This window comes from Rhineura floridana, chromosome 18 (genome assembly GCF_030035675.1).
Source record: "Rhineura floridana isolate rRhiFlo1 chromosome 18, rRhiFlo1.hap2, whole genome shotgun sequence".
In the NCBI taxonomy this organism is placed as follows: domain Eukaryota; kingdom Metazoa; phylum Chordata; class Lepidosauria; order Squamata; family Rhineuridae; genus Rhineura; species Rhineura floridana.
This window is the reverse complement of record NC_084497.1, coordinates 1,603,417-1,623,661: the sequence shown is the minus strand read 5'-3', so window position 1 is coordinate 1,623,661 and position 20,245 is coordinate 1,603,417. Positions and strand designations below refer to the sequence as shown.

The window sequence follows — 20,245 nt, the reverse complement described above, 5'->3', positions numbered from 1 at the left end:
AAACAATCTTCACTCATGGACAGTCAGCCGGCGAGAAGCTACTTACGTTCTGGCCCACAAGACTGAACCCGTCAAGTTTAAACTCATTCACAGGTATTTTAAAGAAGCGTGTCTCCAAACATTTAATCGCTGAAAAGGTTTTTTGTTGTTATGTGCCTCCAAGTCGATTAAGACTTATGGCGACCCTACAAATCAGTGACCTCCAACAGCATCTGTCGTGAACCACCCTGTTCAGATCTTCTAAGTTCCAGTCTGTGGCTTCCTTTATGGAATCAACCCATCTCTTGTTTGGCCTTCCTTTTTTTCTACTCCCTTCTGTTTCTCCCAGCATTATTGTCTTTTCTAGTGAATCCTGTCTTCTCATGATGTGTCCAAAGTAGGATGACCTCAGTTTCATCATTTTAGCTTCTAGTGATAGTCCTGGTTGAACTTGTTCTAACACCCAATTATTTGTCTTTTTAAATACATTCAAACACAAAACTCCGGACAGTGAAAAATGCAACTGGGGCATTACCTGCTGCGGGGCCTGCTGGACTCTGGGGACGGAGAGCTGCTGCATTTGTGCCCCTTTGGGAGCGGAGCCTGTCGCTTGCACCAAAACCCTCTGGAATCGCAAAACAAACATGCATACGAAAGTAAATGTCTTTCCATTTGCACAAGGACGTCCCTGCTAATGTTTGGGAAGGGCCGTAGCGTCTGCCTCACATGCAGAAGGCACCAGGTTCAAGCCCCCATGGCATCTCCAGGGAAGGCTGAAAGAGACCCTGCAGAGCTGATGCCAGCCCATGCAGACAATACTGCGCTAGATGGTCTGTTGTTCTGAACTTCCTATGTGTTAAGGGGAAGGCCGCAGCTCATGGGTGGAGCTTTGCACAGAGGAAGTTCCCCAGTTCAATTCCCAGCACCTCAAGGCCGGCCTAGGAGAGACGCCCTGCCCGAAACCATGGAGAGCCGCTGCCAGTCAGAGTGGACAATACTGGCTTGGTATAAGGGCAGATTCTGGTCTTCCTAATGCTTGAGGCAATGCTCAAAGCACATGTTAAAAAATCCTCCACCAGGAAACAGATCAGGATCCAAATCATACAAGCGATAATCCGAGAATTAAAGTGCCGTGTAGCAGGAGTCAACAACCCCAGAAGTACGGCCCATCCCATGTTCCGTTGAATGAAATATACAACCCCTGAACATGGGCCCATTCTTCCCAGCTCACCTCACAGGGGCACTGTCGGGAAGAAAGAGAGAAAGTTCGAATGCATACCAAACACTGACTCTTTTCAGACGTGTCAAACTATGGGTTGCACTAACCATGGTTTAGAGGCCAAACCATGAGTGGATGGATGGGAAGGAACAGGCTGAAGCTGAATCCTGATAAGACTGAGGTGCTACTCGTGGGAGACAAGGGAGGGTTGGGAGATGTTGACCTGGTGTTCGATGGGGTGAAATTGCCCCTGAAGGACCAGGTCCACAGCCTTGGGGTTGTTCTTGATTCCAAGCTGTCCATGGAGGCTCAGATTTCGGCAGTGAGCCGGGCAGCTTGGTATCAATTACACCTCATTCGTAGACTGCAGCCCTACCTTCCTGCTCATCAGCTCCCACTGGTGGTACATGCCCTGGTCACCTCTCGGTTGGATTACTGTAATGCGCTCTACATGGGGTTACCCTTGAAAACGGTCCGGAAATTACAACTTATACAAAATGCTGCGGCTCGACTACTTACAAACTGTCGCCGCCGGGAACACATCACTCCAGTGTTGTTCGACCTACACTGGCTTCCAGTTATTTTCCGGGCCCAATTCAAGGTGTTGGTATTAACCTTTAAATCCCTATACGGTCTCGGCCCAGTTTATCTGATGGAGCGCCTCCAGCGCCACCAACCATGCCGCCCAACAAGATCAGCCACACAGGACCTTCTCTCAATCCCGCCAACTAAAACAGCTAGGTTGGCGGGGACAAGAGAGAGGGCATTTTCAGTGGCGGCCCCCACTCTCTGGAACTCCCTCCCGTATGACCTTCGACATGCCCCTTCCCTGAATGTATTCCGCCCAGCTTTGAAGACCTGGCTCTTCAGACAGGCCTTTGGGTCTTCCGGGGAGGGTTAAATTTTTACAACGAATAGCCTACTACTCTGTACTGGAACTGTTTTATTGTTTTATTGTTATATTGTATTTTATGATGTATTTTATGATGATGTAATGTATTGTTGTTAAATTGTACGTCGCCTAGAGTGGCCATTGGCCAGATAGGCGACCCACACATTAAATTATTATTATTATTATTATTAAACCACAGCTTGAGCTTCCACAGAAAGCAGGCAGGCCACGGTTTGGAGCTGGTCTTTTCCCACCTGCTCACCTCTCCCATTTCTATAGGGCAGGGGCGTCTGGAGGCAGAGTGAGGGTATACCCATGGCTGGTCAAACGAGGCATTGCACCAAACCATGGTTTTCCAAACTCCTCTCAAGCCATAAAGAGCCGTTGTACAGATGTTGAAGAAAGATCTAGCCACAATAAATCTGTTTTAGGCTTTCAGATGTCACAAGAGTCTCCTGTGCGAGACTTAAAAGGTTTGCTACCCCTCTGGGATATCAAAACATGGTTTCCAGTTCTGACCTCCTGTCCAAAAGTATGGTTTGCTAATTTGGAGATTGCGCCAAACTGTAGTTAAGCTTTGGATTTGGCACAATGCCCGAATTAAAATTTGCACAGCCTTCTCAAGCGCTCAAGGTGTTTTGTGTTCAGTCATCTTAACGATAATCCTGTACAGTAGGCCAGTATTAGTCTCCCTTCCTATTGCAGATGGGGGGGAGGGACTAAGCTTTAGTGGGAGTGGCTTTCCTAGTGAGATCAGCAACATAACATTTATTAACAATATAAAACAGTTGTTAAAATGACTGTTAACGACTTGCCCAATTCACTTAACCACCCAGAGCACTTGCATGTGTGACGAGGACAGGTGAAAAGACAGTGACAGCAAGGGGCGAGGGACTAGACATGGGGCTCGATAGGTGCCCAATAATGCCTACTCCTGATGGCAGCTGGGAGGGGGGTAGAAAACAGATGACCCATAGACTGCACAGAGTATGATGACAGCTTTATAAAATTGGGGGTTGGTCTGGATGTTTTTTTGTGGATCCCCTTCCAACCTGTGAGTTTGATTCTATAGCTTGCATTGGGGAGGCCTGTTGAACTGGTCAAACCAGCTCTTTTCATAAGTTAATAGTTCTGGCCAAGCTAGTCTCTTTGTTCGCTTGATGGGCCTGATTTACATGTCTAAAGATTTGGTCCAGAGCAGTCACGTTGCTATAGAAACTCTTGCAGGAGATCAATCCCCTATCCCCTCCACGAAACAGTTTTTTTTTGGTGTGTGTTAGTCTGATGTGGGGCTGGGAGATGGAAAGACACAGGGAAGCTTGCTCTGTGTGCTGAATCCCAAGCTATGGCTTTGGGAAGCCTCCCCTAGAAAGCATCTGCTGGAGGGTTGATGCCAAGAATCTTGCCATCTCACACTCATGTTTATATGTTTCAATAAACCGAACCTGGGTAAGCGCTGGCACCCACGAATGTCTGGCAATGCTCGGAGACTGGAGTGCATGCAACAAGACATTTATCATCGATAAGTTAAAAAAAAGGTTCAAAGTTAAAGGAAGCCAGCAGGCATCACTCAGAGAGGACGAGGAGGGCATGCAACACCATACCTGCTGAGATGCCGGCACCGGTTGAACCACGGGGGCTTGGACTGACGCCGATGACCGCAGGGCCACGGGAGTTGCAGAATCTGAGCCACCCTCTGAAGCCTGCATGCCTGGCTCTAGGAAGAGAGATGATATAACTCTTAATTAATGGCAGAAGCTATTTCCATCATGCCACAAAGAAAGCACCCACCAGGAAGGAGCTGGCTGGTCTCTTAAGGTGCTCTATGGCCCTCTGGAGCGGGGGGGGGGGAGGGCTGTCATATATATTCAAAACTAGAGAAATAAAGAACAGTCCGCCAAATGGATTTGTGCCGAGTTTGGAATTTGGCAAAGGGGTCGTTTGGCTTAACACAGACCCAGCTTGTCAAGAGTTTTGTTTAAAAAAAAGTATTATTATTATACATTTATAGGAAGAAAAAAAGAAACTTGGAAAAGTTCCTCAAGTACAAAAATATAAGCCTCAAATGCTAATAATAAGAGTTTTGCACAGATTGGAAAAAAAGTCTACATTTTGCTAAGCTTAAGATCTTCAGAAGAATCCATTTCTTATCCTTCCTACCCCAAATTCAGCATGGGCCGTCCTGACCCTTCCCTCTCTTATCCTGGCAAACTCCAAAGTTAGTCCGCCGAACCATTTTCTGACTATAAGCCACAGAAGAGGGCTTCCCAAACTGCAGTCCGTGAGCCACCCCAGTGCTCTGTAAGCTTCACTCAGGAGCCCACGGGATGTCTCCGCATTAGACATCCATGTTGGGTTTTAATTGCATTTTTGTTACTTCTTTCACTTCTTACATCTAGGCACAGTGAGTTACAGTTGTTACAACAGGCGGAGAAATCGTGAAGTGGTCTGGCTAAGACCCTCAGCAATTTTCAAGTAATCTATGGGGGGGGGACTTTGGGAACAACTGCCATAGTACATTACCTCCCCTCCCACTTTTTCTCAGAAGCCTGAGCGAGAGAGATGACCTAGGCTACGTGGGGAATCCTTGGCAGACAGGCACAACTTGGATCTGCTCCCATAGCTCGGTGGTAGAACCTCTGCCTTGCATGCAAAAGGTCCCCGGTTCAATCCCCAATGGCATCTCTAGGTAGCGCTGGAAGAGACCCCCTGCCTGAAAGCCTGGAGTGCTGCTGCCAACCAGTGTAGGCAATACTGAGCTAGAGGGACCTACGGTCTGACTCAATGTAAGGCAGATTCCCCTACGCAGGGCTAATCGAGCTCCCTGAACTAGAACAGCCGGTCTAATCCACTTACACATCTTCTCTGCGTAAAGCGAAGCCACAGTACATAAGCGGGGAAATTTGCCAAGCAAAACAAAACATAACCATTAAAAAAATGTAAAACACGACCGCCCTACGGAATTATTCAGGAGCAAAGCATTCAGTGGGTTGCCCTAATATTTTTTAATTTATTACCCACCAGGTGCTCCCAGGGTGGGTCACAACCATGTAAAACACACCGCAAAAAACCCCACAACAATTTAAAACAAATTGCAATCGCAACTGGAGGAGGTTCCCCCCCCCTAAAACTACGGGTAGGAAAGAGAGTCACAAATAGATGCTGGCTCTTGCGTCATCGTCAAGCGAACTCTGACTTGCAAGCTAGCTCAGGGACAGATGGGAGTCCCTAGAAACCGTCTCTGTTTACCCTGAGCTTCTTCGGTATCCAGGCAGAGAGCATGCAACAGGAAAAGGAACTATTGGGGAAAAAAGGAGCAGAGGAGAGAGAAAAAGGAAGGAAACAACTTCTGGGGTCTATTTCTGGCTTTGCCACGTCCCGTGACCCTGGAGAAGCCACGGAGCATTCGGAACGGGCCCCCGTCACTCTGTTCTCCAGATTGCCGGTGTTCAAAGTATCATTATTACTGTTGCTAATTATATTTGTCTGTCGCTTTTCTTACGGAAGTGACCCACACTGACTTGGGTTAAAAAAAAAGTTAAAACCAAACACAACACAATCCTAAAACGCACCTATGCACTACAACCAGTTAAAAGCCAAACACAATCGACCTAAACAAAGAACACTTCAGCATCACCCCCTCAAGCATTTTAGCACCCCTTGCTCTCTGCCTTTTACAAGTGTAACTACATCTTTCTTTCCAAAACCAGAGCAACCTGAAATTCACACCAGATGCTACAACTGAGCGACGGGCAGAGGACCGCCAGTCTCCAAAAGAGGCATCACAGACAACAGATCTCCACAAGCTGCTGAGGTTTCCACTGTGCACCATCTCAGCCTGCAAAGAAAGGGGCAGCTTGTGGATATCCCAAAAGCGTTTCTTTGAATAAGACAGTGTGGTGTAATGGTTAGATTGCTGGACCAGGATCTGGGAGACCAGAGTTCAAATCCCCAGTCAACCATGAAGCTTGCTGGGTGACTTTGGACCAGTTAGCCTAACCTACCTTACAGGAGTGTTGTGGGGATAAAATGGGGAGAGTATGCCACCTTGAGCTCCTTGTAGTAGTAATAATAATAATAACTATTTCTCAGGGCCTGTTTGTGTTTTTTTAAAAATTATGAGCTGGCTATTATAAGAATTTAAGAATTGGGTGCCTCACTTTCCTTCTCTCCCTTTTGTGTCGTGTCTTTCCCCAGTTTTTCAGATTTCAAAGTCTGAGGGCAGGGACATTTGAAATGATAGACAAGCTGTTCTGGGGGCTTTCTGGATAAAGATCACCATAGAAATGCTTTGAATAAATGCAGTGACGACCGTGTCGTTTCCAGCCCCGGCAAACTTTCTGACCCCTCCACAGTCCTGCTAACATTAAAAAGCCACGTAAAGATTTTGCCAGCTCAGGCACAACAGCCCAGCTCCACGACACAGCAACAAAAGCAAAAATGATTCACGATGGTGGGAGACGGCACATTTCGGACAGCTCGGGAAGCCTCCTCCTGAAACTCAGAAAACATTTCCTCTCCGCCAGGCTCGGTTTCCCCTCAGCAAGAAAGGGGAAAAGCAGCTCCCCCACCTCCCCTGTCAAAGTGGGAGGGGGGCACACAACGGGCTTTGCAAAGCGATTTCGTTTATTGCTGAGCGAATTCAAATAAGGCTGAGGAGACAGGAAGACAGAGGAAACCACTTGCAGAACAGCTGTTGCCAACTCCAAAAACCAATTTTGTTGCTCTTCCTGGGAGAATCGAAGGATCCGGGGCTTGCATTCAACTAAGAAATGGACCCACTGAAATGGATGGGCCCAAGTATCGCGGTGTCCGTTCATTTCAGTGGATGAGTACGGCCAACGCTGGCATCCCCCTCCTGTTTTTCTTCTCTTGTGGCCCCCACCCCCTCTGCTTTTTTCTGATTGTTTCTAGGACGATCAGGTTGTTGCTGTTCGGTTGTGCGGGTCTGCCGTCCTCCTTGAAAAAAACAGATGAAAATTCCAGCTTCTTTTCAGTTACTATAGAGAAGAAATAATTATTTTGCTTCCCTCTCTGCACAACCCCCCCCCCATCAACCCCGCCAAAAAGCCCTCATCATCCGCCCTGGAAGGATTGACAAATCAGCCTGACATATTTAGTGTGCTTTCGAGCCAGTTTAATGTGTCTGTGTGTGTGGGGGGGGAAGTGGCCGGGAGTTTGTGGAGGGGGGGTAGATGGCATTGTTTAGTTTGGGAAGCATTCTATCCGTTGCTGGGCAACCGGCCCCTAGTTACGGGAGTGGACTGCGTCGCCCAGGGCAACCGTTGTTACTCAATCAACAATGTGGACTGGTGCAAACACAGCTATTGCTGGCTCCTGTCATTAATTGAACATCTGCATGTGCTTCTCTCTCTCCCCCTTCCACCCCTCAACCCACCCCCACCATTAAAACTGGTGGAAGACAGATAGATTTTAAGGCTAGAGTTTGGGGGCAATTATATTGGTGCACAAACGCCTGGCTCCAATTGATAATATTGTTGAAACCGTGGATGCAGAAGCTCCTGTTGTTGCGGGGGGGGGGTGTCATTTTTTTTAGCATCCAAAAATCCTGGCTAGCAAGGAGCGAGCAAGGGGGGGGCGCTGCAGGGTGGAGACGGAGAAGAAGGACTTTCGGGGAGAGGCGGCTGGTTTTTGGCTTCCAAAGCAAAACTTTCGCTCGGCCCGAATAAAGCCTCTTCTGACAGATGGGCAAGTCTGATGTGGCCTGTGAGGAATCCGCCACCCTTTTCCAAACAACACAACTACCTGGGAAAACTTGCTGGGAAAAACAGGAGCCACAATATACAGTGACAGTGCAGTAGGACAAGCTAGCTTGAGGACGGAGAATTAAACTCCAGCGAGAATTATATATATTATAATATACACACATGTGTATATAGATATGTACACACGCACACAACAAAATGGGTACAAAACATTGATGATGATGATGATTATAGACAACCCTTTATGTTTAAAACTGCTGAGAACTGTGCTAAAATGTTTGGAGAAAGTGTGCTATCCGGCCCATGCTCCGATCCGCACATTGGCCTGAGAGGTGCGGATCAGCTTGGTTTGTGTTGGATGGATTTCAGAGAGGATTAGACAAATTTGTAGCGGAGGATAAGGCTATCATAAGCTGCTAGCCCTGATGGCTCTGCTCTGCCTCCATGGTCGGAGTCAGGATGCTTCTGAATAGCCGTTGCTGGAAACCGCAGGAGGGGAGAGTTGCACTCAGGGCCTGTTTGCCGGCTTCCCATAATGGACATCCGGTTGCCCTCAGTGAGGGCAGGATGCTGGACTAGATGGGCCCCCTTTGCCCTGATCCAACAGCAAGGCTCTTCTGATGTTCTTATTTATGAGAATTTGCAACACTCAAAGTCCTTCAGCATCTCCAGCTGGGGCTTGAGGCGTAGTGCTCCAGGGTTCACATCCCGGTTTAGCCAAGTGTTGGGTGGGATGGGGGCAGACAACATCTCCAGAAACTCTCATTCAAACTCAGTGACACAGCTCACCCCCACCAAGGGAGAAAAGGTCTGTAAAGCAAGGAGGAGTGTGGACACGGGTCAATTCACTTATTCATTGAGAGCGAGTGGGAAGGGTTGTGTTTTTTTTTTTAAGAGTTTTCACGCCAGAGAGAATCACGGCAACGGGGACCTCCAAATGCTAAGGGCACATCCACACTTATAGAGCATTGCTATTGTTTGTATTTATTAATTGCTTCCCTTGCAAAGCAACCCAAAGCAACTCACAAAACATTAAAACCGGCTGTAACAAACTGACCCATTTCAAAACAACAAGCACATGACAACAGCCTAAAAACAGCGGAGATCAAAGACGGGTCTTGCAAGACCTGCCACATTAAAAGAAGCCGCTGATTGCTAAAGCCATTCAGATTAAAGGTCAAAAGCCCAGGGTCATAAGGAACGTTTTCGCCTGGCCTAATGGTGGCACCAGGCATACCTCCCTGGAGAGAGCGTTCCACAAGCGGGGAGCCACCACCAAAAAGGCCCCTTCTCATGACACCACCCTCTGCATCTCCCCTGGAGGGGGTGCATGGAGGAGGGCCTCATATTTGCACACAAATATATCATTCATGTGGAGAGAAAGGTCTTCTCTGTGAAGCCGCTGGTGCAACCCCTTAGTGCCAATCTTTGCCATAACTAAGCCTAAAACAGACGCCACTGAAACAGATGCAACTACCCGCCCTTGGTTACCTGTGTCTCACTTCCCCCCTTTCCTCTGTCCCTCCCCGTGTCACATTTTAAACTGGAAGCACCTCAGGGCAGGGACCCGCCCTATTGCACTCTGTAAAGCCCCACGCAACAAAGATAATGTTATATGCCAATTTGAAATCCCTGCATGTCACAGCCCAGCCAAGGGCTTCCCTCAAGGCACTCAAAGGGGAGGCGCGCAGGTCCACCGCGCATCAGACGGACGTGAGGACGGAAGCAACATCCACATGCCTTGCAAGTTCGGTCCCATCCAGCCCATACGTTTAAAGCTCACGGCGTCCCTACCCCCCCCCCGAGAATCCCCGGAGCTGTCGGTTACCCCTAACAGAGCTGCAATTCCCAGCACCTTTAACAAGCTACCTAGAGCCAGTGTGGTGTAGTGGTTAAGGTGTTGGACTACGACCTGGGAAACCAGGGTTCGAATTCCCACCTAGCCATGAAGCTCACTGGGTGACCTTGGGCCAGTCACTGCCTCTTAGCCTCAGGAAAACGCTATTCAGGGTCGCCATAAGTCGGAATAGACTTGAAGGCAGTATATTTACATATTAGAGTAGATAGTCACCGTCTTTGTTGTCTTTTTGGCCCCTACTGAAGACTTTCCTCTTTCAACATGCCTTTTTTTAAGCAGAGACCCTTATTGCAGCCTGCATCTGTATTGGAATTGTTTTGTTGTTCAGATACTTCTGTTTTCAAGAATTGTTTATAAAGATTTTTTTTAAAAAAAAAAACATTGCTTTAAATGTTTTGCTGACCTGGATCTAAGTTAGCCATGGCCATTAATTTCAGTGGGTCTACTATGGTGTTGGACTACGTCCTGGGAGACCAGGGTTCGAATCCCCACCTAGCCATGAAGCTCACTGGGTGACCTTGGGCCAGTCACTGCCTCTCATCCTCATGAAAACCCTATTCATAGTGTCGCCATAAGTCGGAATCGAAGGCAGTACATTTTTTTTTTAACAATCTACAGTTCCCAGGATTCTTTGGGGGAAGCCATGAGCCTTAACACGACTGAACTCTGGAGTTTGGGAGAGCTATTCAAATACTTGCGTTCGTGTCACTGGGTGCTATTTAACGCTAGTCTGACTCAGACACCAGAAAGGGGGAGGGGGAAACAGGACTGAGCGGAAATGGTTCCCAGCAATTCCTAATAAGTTTTCTAAGCCTTCATTGGCTCTTCCTCAGTGGGAATTCCATTGAAAGGGCGACGGTGGGGCGAGAAGGATTAGCCAAACCTTCTGCCAAAGTCATGAAATAAACACAAGAGTAGGCATGAGCGAATCTGTCAATTTCTGTTCCTCTCAGGCTCTCATTTTTCCAGTCTTAAAATCAGACAAAAATTCTGGCAAAGTCATGAAACAAACTCAAGAGCAGGCACAGGGGAATCTTGTCAAGTCTGATCACCCCCCTTCTGCTTCTCATTCTTCCAGTATTGCATTTCCATAGCACTTTGCCATTTATTTATTTTTTAAAAGTCCTCAACAAAAAAAACCTCTGAGATTTTAATGCAAAGGTCATTTCTTGCACGCCAATTTCCCCTTGCAGAATGCACTGCTGTAAGTTCTTTACACAAATAGATGAATTTGCATGCACACTTGGTCCACGCATCCTTGGATGCATTCCTCGGCTGCAGAACTGCACGGCAAAATGTGGAGAACGGCAAATTTCAGAGGACGGCTGTGTTTTTGCTTCGGATATTGTTTTGGAAAGTGCGAGCTAGGGAAGCTGCAGAGGGCAAGTCCCGTCCTAGGAGAGGCATTCTCTCTATTATCCTTCATACACAGGGTAGAACGTTTCTTCGAACGTGGCGCCAGCGATGGCTCAGAAATTTATTTATTTGCTTATTTAGGGGATTTATATACCACTTTTCAAGGGGGCCTCAAAAAGTGGTCTCCATTTTTTTACAAATCAAAGCGGTTTAAAACATATATAAACACAGAACAAAATCACAATTATTTTTGAGAGCCAGTGTGGTGTAGTGGTTAGAGTGTCAAACTGGTATCTGAGAGACCCAGGTTCAAATCCCCACTCGGCCATGGAGCTCACTGGGTGACCTTGGGCCAGTCACTGTCTCTCAGCTTAACCTACCTCACAGGGTTGTTGTGAAGATAAAATTAAAGGGAGAACTATGTTTGGATGCTACCTTGAGCTTCTTGGAGGAAAGGTGGGCTATAAATGTAATAAATAAATAAATAAAAATCAGAAATCATTAACTACCTATTGCAGAAAGATATCTTCTCAATTGCCTGCATAAGCCTGGTGACTGAGAAAAGTTTTCAGCAGACATTTCAGTCCAATACACACTTAGCTGGGAGTAAGACCACTGAACCCAATGGAGGTTACATCTGAGCAGACATGTATTGGATTGCAGCCTAAACATCAGAACAGGCTTTTCACATTCCACAGGACAGGACCGATGACACTAAAGACTTGATTTATTTTTGAGTGTGTCAAATGAGCCTTGCTAACTCGGGGGATTACCAACGAAAGCTGGCAAAAGGCACTCCTAGCCACAGAGGACACTTAGAATCATAGAATCGTAGAGTTGGAAGGGGCCTGTAAGGCCATCCAGTCCAACCCCCTGCTCAATGCAGGAATTCATCTCAAAGCATACCCGACAAGTGCCTGTCCAGCTGCCTCTTGAAGGCTTCCAGGGCTGGAGAGCCCACCACCTCCCTAGGTCGTTGGTGCCATTGTCATCCCCGCTCTAACAGTTAGGAGCCTCAAGAGATTGGGAGGTATCTGGAAGTACCCCCAAGCAACCACCTGCTCCTTCAGAGAGTTCCCGGCCACGGGAACCACCCAAACAGCCTCCGTCTTCCCAGGATTCATCGGCCCTCCTCCAATTCTCCACTGCATTCAGACATCAACCCAGAGCTTTCACAGCCTCTCCTGATTCAGATGTTTTGGAGAAACAGAGCTGCGTGTCATCAGCACGACCGCTGACACCTTGCTCCCAAACTCCTACGGACTGTTCTCATCTATATAAGCATCAACTAGCACCAATGAGTGGCTGGCACAGTCTTGAAAGAGGCATTCTGAGCATTTTCACAGACAAGAGGGAATGCCTCTCTTAGAAGAAGGCACCCACTCTGACACGTAGGTACACCCTGTAAAATATTAAATATTAGACAGGCGCCATCTCTGTTATCTTTTCGGCGCCTACTGAAGACCTGCCTCTTTCAATAAGCGTTTTGAGTTAAGTCTGCGTCTGTGTTGGAATTGCTTTTTAATATGTTCTTAAACCTTCTTTTTAAAAATGTTTTTAATCTTAGACGATGTTTTGAAAGCTTTTTTTAAAGAAACATTTTTAAAGATGTTTTGCTTTAATGTATTTAGAAGTTTGTTTTTATGATGTTTTAAAGTTTTTAGTGCTTTTGCTTGCCACCCTGGGCTCCTGCCGGGAGGAAGGGCAGGATATAAATCTAATAATAAATAAATAAAAATAAAGGGCACCTTTGGCTTCAGAACTAGTGCTTTCACTCAGCCGATTCACCCACAAAGGGTTCTCTAACTGAGCGATATTCCTGCCGAAACGTCTTCCTTTACAAAACTTGATCAAGGCGTGAGGCAACTTCTTTAGCTGGAGATTCCCTTCTTCTGCTGTCGAAAGAGACAAGATCATTTAAACGTTGAGCCAGTGTGACACAGATTCACTCATCTTTCATGTTTACAACCAAGGAGGTTGTAACCACAAATGTCTAAGACGGGCATGTGTGGGCTAGTACACAATCATACGGGCCACCAGCTAGTGTAGAGGCTGGAAATGTCAGCGATTCATTTTGGGACTTTCTGCACGCAAAGCCTCATTAAGCAGCGATATAATTATTTGAACATAGACTTCATGTGTCGTTCTTTCTGTGTGCTTTAAAATGGAAAACAAGGTAGAATAAGGTGTTTTGCTTCTGGAAGAATTGCTCTCAACTTTGTGGTGAAGCATACGTTCATAAAAATGTGTGCAAATCATGCCAATAGCATGGAAATTTGAGTCTGACCTGTTTGCAGGTGAGGGCCAAACAGTCACGCAAGACAACGCACAAACCAGCTCTCTGTGGATCAAGCAAACCTGAAGCCTTTACATTTCCATACCTGCCAATACAATTGATGGGAAGTTCTCTTGCAGCTCAGATAATATGGCAATGTTTTGCTTGCAAGACCTTAGATCTGAGCTGTGCAGCCGCTTAGATGAGTTAGCAACGTTTGCATTTACAGCAGGAACAGCAATCTCACTGAGGGCTCTGCTCTAATGTAAAAACTGAGGGTCTATATTTATTTGATCTCCTTCACTGTAAGGTTCCAGTGTAACGTCCCATGGTACAAAACTACGATATTAAAATCAGTAGCACGGAGCAGCCTGCCACCTCTTGTGAAAGATTATTTGGCTTCACATGGAAGAATCCAGGAAAACACCAAGTTAAAAAAGCCAGTTACTTTGCTGGTGTTAATTTGGACTTAATGTCCATTCTAAGTGAAGGCATCGAGAGATAGAGCAACTGAAAGACAAGACTCAAAACGTCCCAGCACAAAACGAAAAGGACGCCATGTTTGTGTGTGTGTGTATCTGAACAACAGTCTCAAGTCAGGCGAGGTTGTGCTCTCCAGCAGCAGGCCCTGGCACGCCAACCAGACAGAATTCAGCTCCAGCACAAATGCTAGCCAGACTTTTAACTGTGCTGGCATTTGAGACTTGAGAGGGGAGTGAACCTTTTAAATATATCTCAGCAGCCATCAGAGAGAAGAATCCTTTGGCTGAGCAGGAAGATAAACTCTGCCCACCCGACCGCAGATCTCCGGGCTAGTACAAGAACATTTCATGACAGAGGGATCTCAGGACCAAAATATTCCATCAATGAGCTTTGAAAGGAAGACAGGGCTTTCAAAGTTTGTAAATCCCCCCCACGCGCCCAGTAAGCCCTCTCCAGCACTGCAAATAGCCATGAAAAAATGTGGTTTTATTTTTTTCACAGCCACGAAGGTTTGGGCTCTGATGCAAACTCCAAAACTTGAACCAAGAAAGTAAGCTGATGCTCACTTTGCGTTTGCACTCAACTCTGCATAAAGATTTTAGAAGAGTATGGCTTTTTCCTGCCAGCCATTACTGACATCGTTTGAACTCTTGTAGGTCTCACAGGCTGCAAATCTCTTTTTAAGTGGACTCTGCGAGTCGTTGCCTATTCCTTAAAACATGGGCTGGGGGGGGGAGCAGGGAAAAAATCCTAATTATTTGAGCCAGCCACCTAGGAATTTGAAACATTTATTTAGGCCCACAGCTTGGAATGCTAGCAGTGGCGCCTAGGAATTTGAGATTTTCCCCCCCATCCCTCTCCGTCCCAGATGGAGAATGACAATTAGACATTTTGTACGATACTTTCATCTGTGTAAGTTGATCACCATGGAAACATCCAGGTCCTTGCCCTCTGACTAAAAAGGTTTAAAAGCCACGACGTTAACTCCAATTTCTCTTGGATTCTGCATCGCCTGATCTCGCCTTGCATTGAAACTGTCACACGGTTTGAGAACCAGGAACCCGAACTGCAAAAAATCTTAAAACATGTATGCGGCGGCGGAGAGGGGCCGATTCAATCTGATCCTGCCAGCTGCCTTCGACACCTTTAATTTGAATGTGTAACGAGGTATTTGAAATGAATCAAGGAAATGCATTCTCATGGATTGATAGATTCCAGCCCAAGCGCCTGTCCTAGTTTATCGGGCCCCAATCTCCCCCCTCCCCACTTTTATTTACACTCTGGTTTACAAGAGCAGCATAGGCAAAAACTAACCAAAATGAGATAACTCGATGTAAGCGAGCCAAGCCACATAGATAACAGTTCTGTGGAGCTAGGTGGAGCTTCCACCAGATCGCTCTAGCTGGGATTGACTAAACAAGACAGGGAGATGCAAGAGCTTTACGATTCCAGGGCTGCAAGCAAGGTCCGGTATTTTTTTTAATTATTATTATTTTATAGAACTGGACAATTTTTTGGCCGGTTATAAATAAATCGGCAGAAAGTTGAGCAGAGGGTTAAGCACACACACTGGGAGAATGAACAGGGACGGGGATATCTGATGGGTGGGGGGAAGCTGGAGGGCCACCCTCTCCAACGTATTTTGCAAATTGCTCTGAGAAACCGTGCACACGAAAAGCAGGGGACGAAAAGATTTCAAACCAGTGAAGAGAATAAAGAAACAGGTTGGCGAATAGGCTGCTCGAGCCATTACAGAGCTGCAGGGAGCAGAAGAGACATCAAAGGGAAATTGCAGACGGAAGATTCGATCCACTGGAGGGAAATTATTCTGCTGCTTGCTGCTGACGGAAGCACAGAACTGGGCATACACTCCTGATCCTGCTAAACTCTCCTAAAGTGTGGGGTTTCCACAGTTTGCTGTTGCTGCTGGTTTGAGACAGAGGAGCTTTTTTGTGGGACTCCTTAGAAAGAAGTAGGGTTACTTTAGATTTTTTGGGGGGGGGGTCTGTCTCCTCAGTGCACCATTACTTTCCGGCAGGCTTTCAGCCTTTCACCTCTCTCTACCCTTCCTCCCCAAAATCCAGAATAGCTTAAGCCACTTTCTTACAAGCACTCCCTTTCCCAGCCTGTATGGAGCGAGATCTCTTTCTTCTGCTTCAGAATAGCACCTTCCCGCCACCAATCCAGAGTCACTCCAGGTTCTGTCGCTCTGCATTCAGAACACACCTTCCTTCCATCAACCCAGAGTCACTTTGCTGCCCTCCCTTTACCAGTGCTTCAGAACACCTCCTTCCAAATCCAGATTCGCTCCAAATTATCCCAGTTCCCTTCGCTTCCTTCCTTCTCCACTACATGAAATCCAACTTCTTCCTAACACCCCCCCCCAAAAAAACCTGCCTTTTCCTGCTTCCCCAGAGCCTCTCAATGATCCCAACTGGGATCTCTCCAGCTCTGATCCCGAGCCACTTCGGATGACCCCCCTTTCTCTAAACCTAAACAAAAAGACCGCATCTGATGCTAGCCCGACTCAAGAGGAGACCCATTCAGTGCACAAAGCAGGACTCACTTCGGTCCACTCATTTCAAGGGATCTACTCCGAATAGAACTTAGCCAGACAACACAACCCAAACTTTCCCAGATCTCTAAAGTTGCACCCCCCCCCCGCCCGCAGAGCCCTCCAGTCTCACTCCCGTCACAATCTGGAGTCACTCCAGGTGTTTCCCTCTCCGAAGCGAACCCCACCCCACAGCACCCCTCGACTGCTTCCCACCCAGTTCTTCCGGGGGTGGGATTCACTCCCGGCCACAATTCGGAGTGAGTCCTCACCTCCACCCCACCCTCCTCCTCTTCTCCCCAAAACTCTTTGGCGCTCACTCCGCAGCACCACCGCCCCGCCTACCTCGGTCACTCCGGCGTCACTCCGGCTCCTCCTCCTCTTCCTACCCGGGGGTGGTGGCGGCGGCTAATTCGGAGTGACTCCGGAGTAGCCTCCCGAGGAAAGCGGAGCCCGTCCCCCAGCTTGCTTACCTGCCGGGCTTCCCGGCGGCTCCGGGCTGCGCTGCGCTCCGGCGGTCGGGGTTGCGAGGGGAGGCGGCGGCGGCGGCTCCCGTTGGCAAGTAACCGTCTCCAGGGCTACAGTCACTATGGCGCCTCCTCGCGCGGGGTTTCGAGGCAACTGTTGCTAGCCTCCCGCGTGACGTCGGCACCCCGGCCACGCCCGCTCCTTCCCTCCGGGGCTCGCTCTGATTGGACAGCCGCGGCGGCCAATGGGGGAACGGCGGGACCTTGCCGCGCGCTCCGGCGCCGGGAGGGGGGGAAGAGACGTTTCTGAGCGTGTGCAGAGAGCGCCTACTTTTCTCTCCCCTAAGTTGTATGTTTTACAAAACACCATATATATATGTATTGGTATGTTGGCAGCTGATGAAGGCGGAAGCTGAAACGTTTTGTTAATATAATAAAAACCTCTGTTTGGTTAATCACATATATATATACGGTTTTGAAAGCAACAACTTCACCCACGTGACGCTTCAGAAGCCACAAATCGGCAATCTTAACAAAAAAAAGTGGAGCAATCAGTTGCAAAACATTTCAACACAGAGGCTCACGCCTGTTGCACTTTTCTCTAGCAGCCACAGAGATCCCAACTGATCCAGCAGCATTAACTGAGACGGAGAGCTTTTGGATATACTCTCTGGACACATTGGCACCACATGGCCAGTACTTAGCTTAGCTTCTACCAATGAAGCCCCTCTGAGAATTCCATCCTCAAAGCCCTTTAACTGCCACCTTGATAACAGCATTTGTATGTTAGCAGCTGATGAAGGCGGAAGCCGAAACGTTTTAATACAATAAAAACCTGTTTTGTTAATCACAATTACATGTGCGTGCGTGCGTGCGTGCGTGCATGTATATATATACTGTATAATACACACACACACACACACACATACATGCAGACACAACTCATGGGAAGTGTAGTTTAAACACCCTCCCCCAGAACTGCAATTCCCAGCACCCATTCGATTATATTCATTTTTTTAAAATATATATATTATTAAGGGAAGGGGAGGGAAGGGAAGGGGGGAGAGCCCTGCCAGAAGTTCTTTATTATTTTCTTTATTATTTGTTAACAGCCAGATTTCAGGTGAACATCAGGAAACACTTCCTAACAGAGCGGTACGACAATGGAACCAGTGACCTAGGGAGGTGGTGGGCTCTCCAGCGCTGCAGGCCTTCAAGAGGCAGCTGGACAGCCACCTGGGGGGATGATTGGCCCCTTCCAACTCTATGATTTTATGATTACTATTTTTAAAATTATTTTCTTGTTTATAGCTCAGAAACAGTTTTCCTTCTGTGTATGAAGCAGTGCCAGGCAGCTGCGTTTCTTCACTGCTTGCTCAGTTGTTTTCTATTTTCATGTTTTTGCCTTTTGTTTCTTATTCTTTTCCTTCCCAAACTGGCAATGACCTTATTTTGATAAACAAGTGTCACATTTCTTTGCTTCAAACTCATACCACTTACTACTAAAATAATACAATATTCTAAATTATGGTGGAATTTCTTCCTGATTAAATTTACAAACTGATTTGTCCTAATGTTATTCTTAGGCCTGAACACATCTGATACTTTTAACATACACAGACTGTTTTTTCCCTCTCTGCTAACAGAACATTTAAACATCGATACGTTGATTTAGTTTACAAACATAGATCAATCTATGCATCCAAACAAAGTTGAGGCACACTCAAATGCAGCAAAGGTGTTGGGTCAGCAAACCATTGCATAATAATCGGCGGGTATTCCAGGCTGAAGGTACGAGTCTCTTAGCTGCCATTAGGGCATGTAAAGCCCATTCTTACTATTAATTGCATTTATATCCCACCTTTCCTCCAAGGAGCTCAAAGAAGCTACACACATGGATTTCTCTTCCTCCTGAATGTTATCCCTCTAACAACCCTGTGAGGTAGGCTAGGTTGAGAAATCTAGTGACTGGTTCAAGGTCAACCAATGAGCTTCATAGCTGGAGCAGGGATTTGAACTGTGGTCGAAGGCTCAACCTTAACAAAAACTACAGCTCCCAGGATTCCTGGTAAAGTCGGGGGGGGGGAAGGAAGGGAGATAGGAGAAATGTGCTTTAAATGTATGGCGTGAATGTGACTGTTCCTTCGCTGAAAAGCTTCTCTTAAAATACGCAGAGTACCTCTACAATTTGACTGGGGGGGGGGGAGAAGGGCAAAGTATCTCCTGGGCATATACAGAGTACTTTTGCTCCCTCTCTGACAGTGGTTAAAAGGTGGCTCTACACACAACTTAAGAAACTGTGCTCTTTTCTCAGATGCCATCCGATGACTGACAGGGACGTAGCTCCACCCACCTGTCAAAGTTGGCCGGCAAGGGTGGTGGTGACAGAGAGCAGACAGAGCTGTCCAAAATCTCTCAACAAATACCAGCCCTAACTAATTGCCGGGGTATGTGTGTATATATATACACACTCTCAACAAGGCTAAATCCCAAATTTAATCTGCCCCAATAAAAACATCCCACCGTCCACCCAACCCTCATTTACACAGGGCTATTGTCTAAGCCAGCGGTTCCCAAACTTTACCGATCGAAAACTGCCGAAGGTGTTGCCAGATCGCCTAATGGCTTTTCTGCCTGTTGTAGCAATTGCAATGCGCCGTGGGCTATGTGCCACATGAGTTTTGTGATTTTTATTGCTTATTCTCATCTCCTATATATTGTATCACAATTAGAATTCCATAGAATACAATATATATATATATATATATATATATATATATATATATAAATATATATATATATATATATATAAATATATATATATATATATATATATATATAAAAGCAGGAATAAAAATACAATTAAAAATCAATATGCGTCTCCAATGCGATGGATGTGCAGTCTGCTGTCTCCAACCAAAAATCCATAGAGACGCTGTGGACCACCAGAATCTCAGTGGCCCTAAGCTGTTGTATCAATATTAATTTGGCTCTATCATATCCTTGGGTTAGAGAAAAGGAAATAGAAAATCCTAAATTCACAATAATCAGGACCACCAGAATGAAGCTCCTGGACCACTGGTGGTCCACAGACCACATAGTTTGGGTAACCCAGGGCTGCGGCCAAGGAACTAGATTCTTACTGCATTGAGCCACCAGTTCCTAGCTCTCATTTGGGGAGTGGGCAGACTCCAGTCCCCCTCTCCCCCCCGAGGCTGCACCCCACACAACCTGCTCAAACACGACCACAGTTAGGCGAGCCCTTGCCTACACTGTGTCCCAAAAGAGTGGCAGCTGCTAACATTCATTACAATATTAACATAAGCCACAAATATTAACAAGATCATTTCTCACCCGCTCTTCACCATCAGATCGCAGGGCAGGTTAAAGCAATTGAAAAATGGTAAAACAAAAATACAATATTAAAAACCAGTTT

The 20,245-nt window shown here is 46.8% G+C and overlaps 1 protein-coding gene across 6 annotated transcripts in view; it reads right to left on the bottom strand.

Annotated features, from left to right (window-relative positions):
• The window catches only part of RFX2 (regulatory factor X2), a 76,639-nt gene that overhangs the window by 19,880 nt on the left and 36,514 nt on the right, over window positions 1–20,245 (bottom strand). For 3 of the 6 annotated variants that reach the window (XM_061600535.1, XM_061600538.1, XM_061600536.1), the window contains exons 15-16: window positions 3,695–3,807; window positions 515–604 (exon numbers count right to left, since the gene is read on the bottom strand). In XM_061600535.1, the coding sequence (XP_061456519.1) occupies window positions 515–604; window positions 3,695–3,807 (203 nt within the window). Of the gene's footprint in view, window positions 1–514; window positions 605–3,694; window positions 3,808–12,778; window positions 12,926–16,815; window positions 16,972–20,245 lie in introns of those variants that run through there. The other 3 variants (XM_061600540.1, XM_061600539.1, XM_061600537.1) reach the window with 3 other exon arrangements.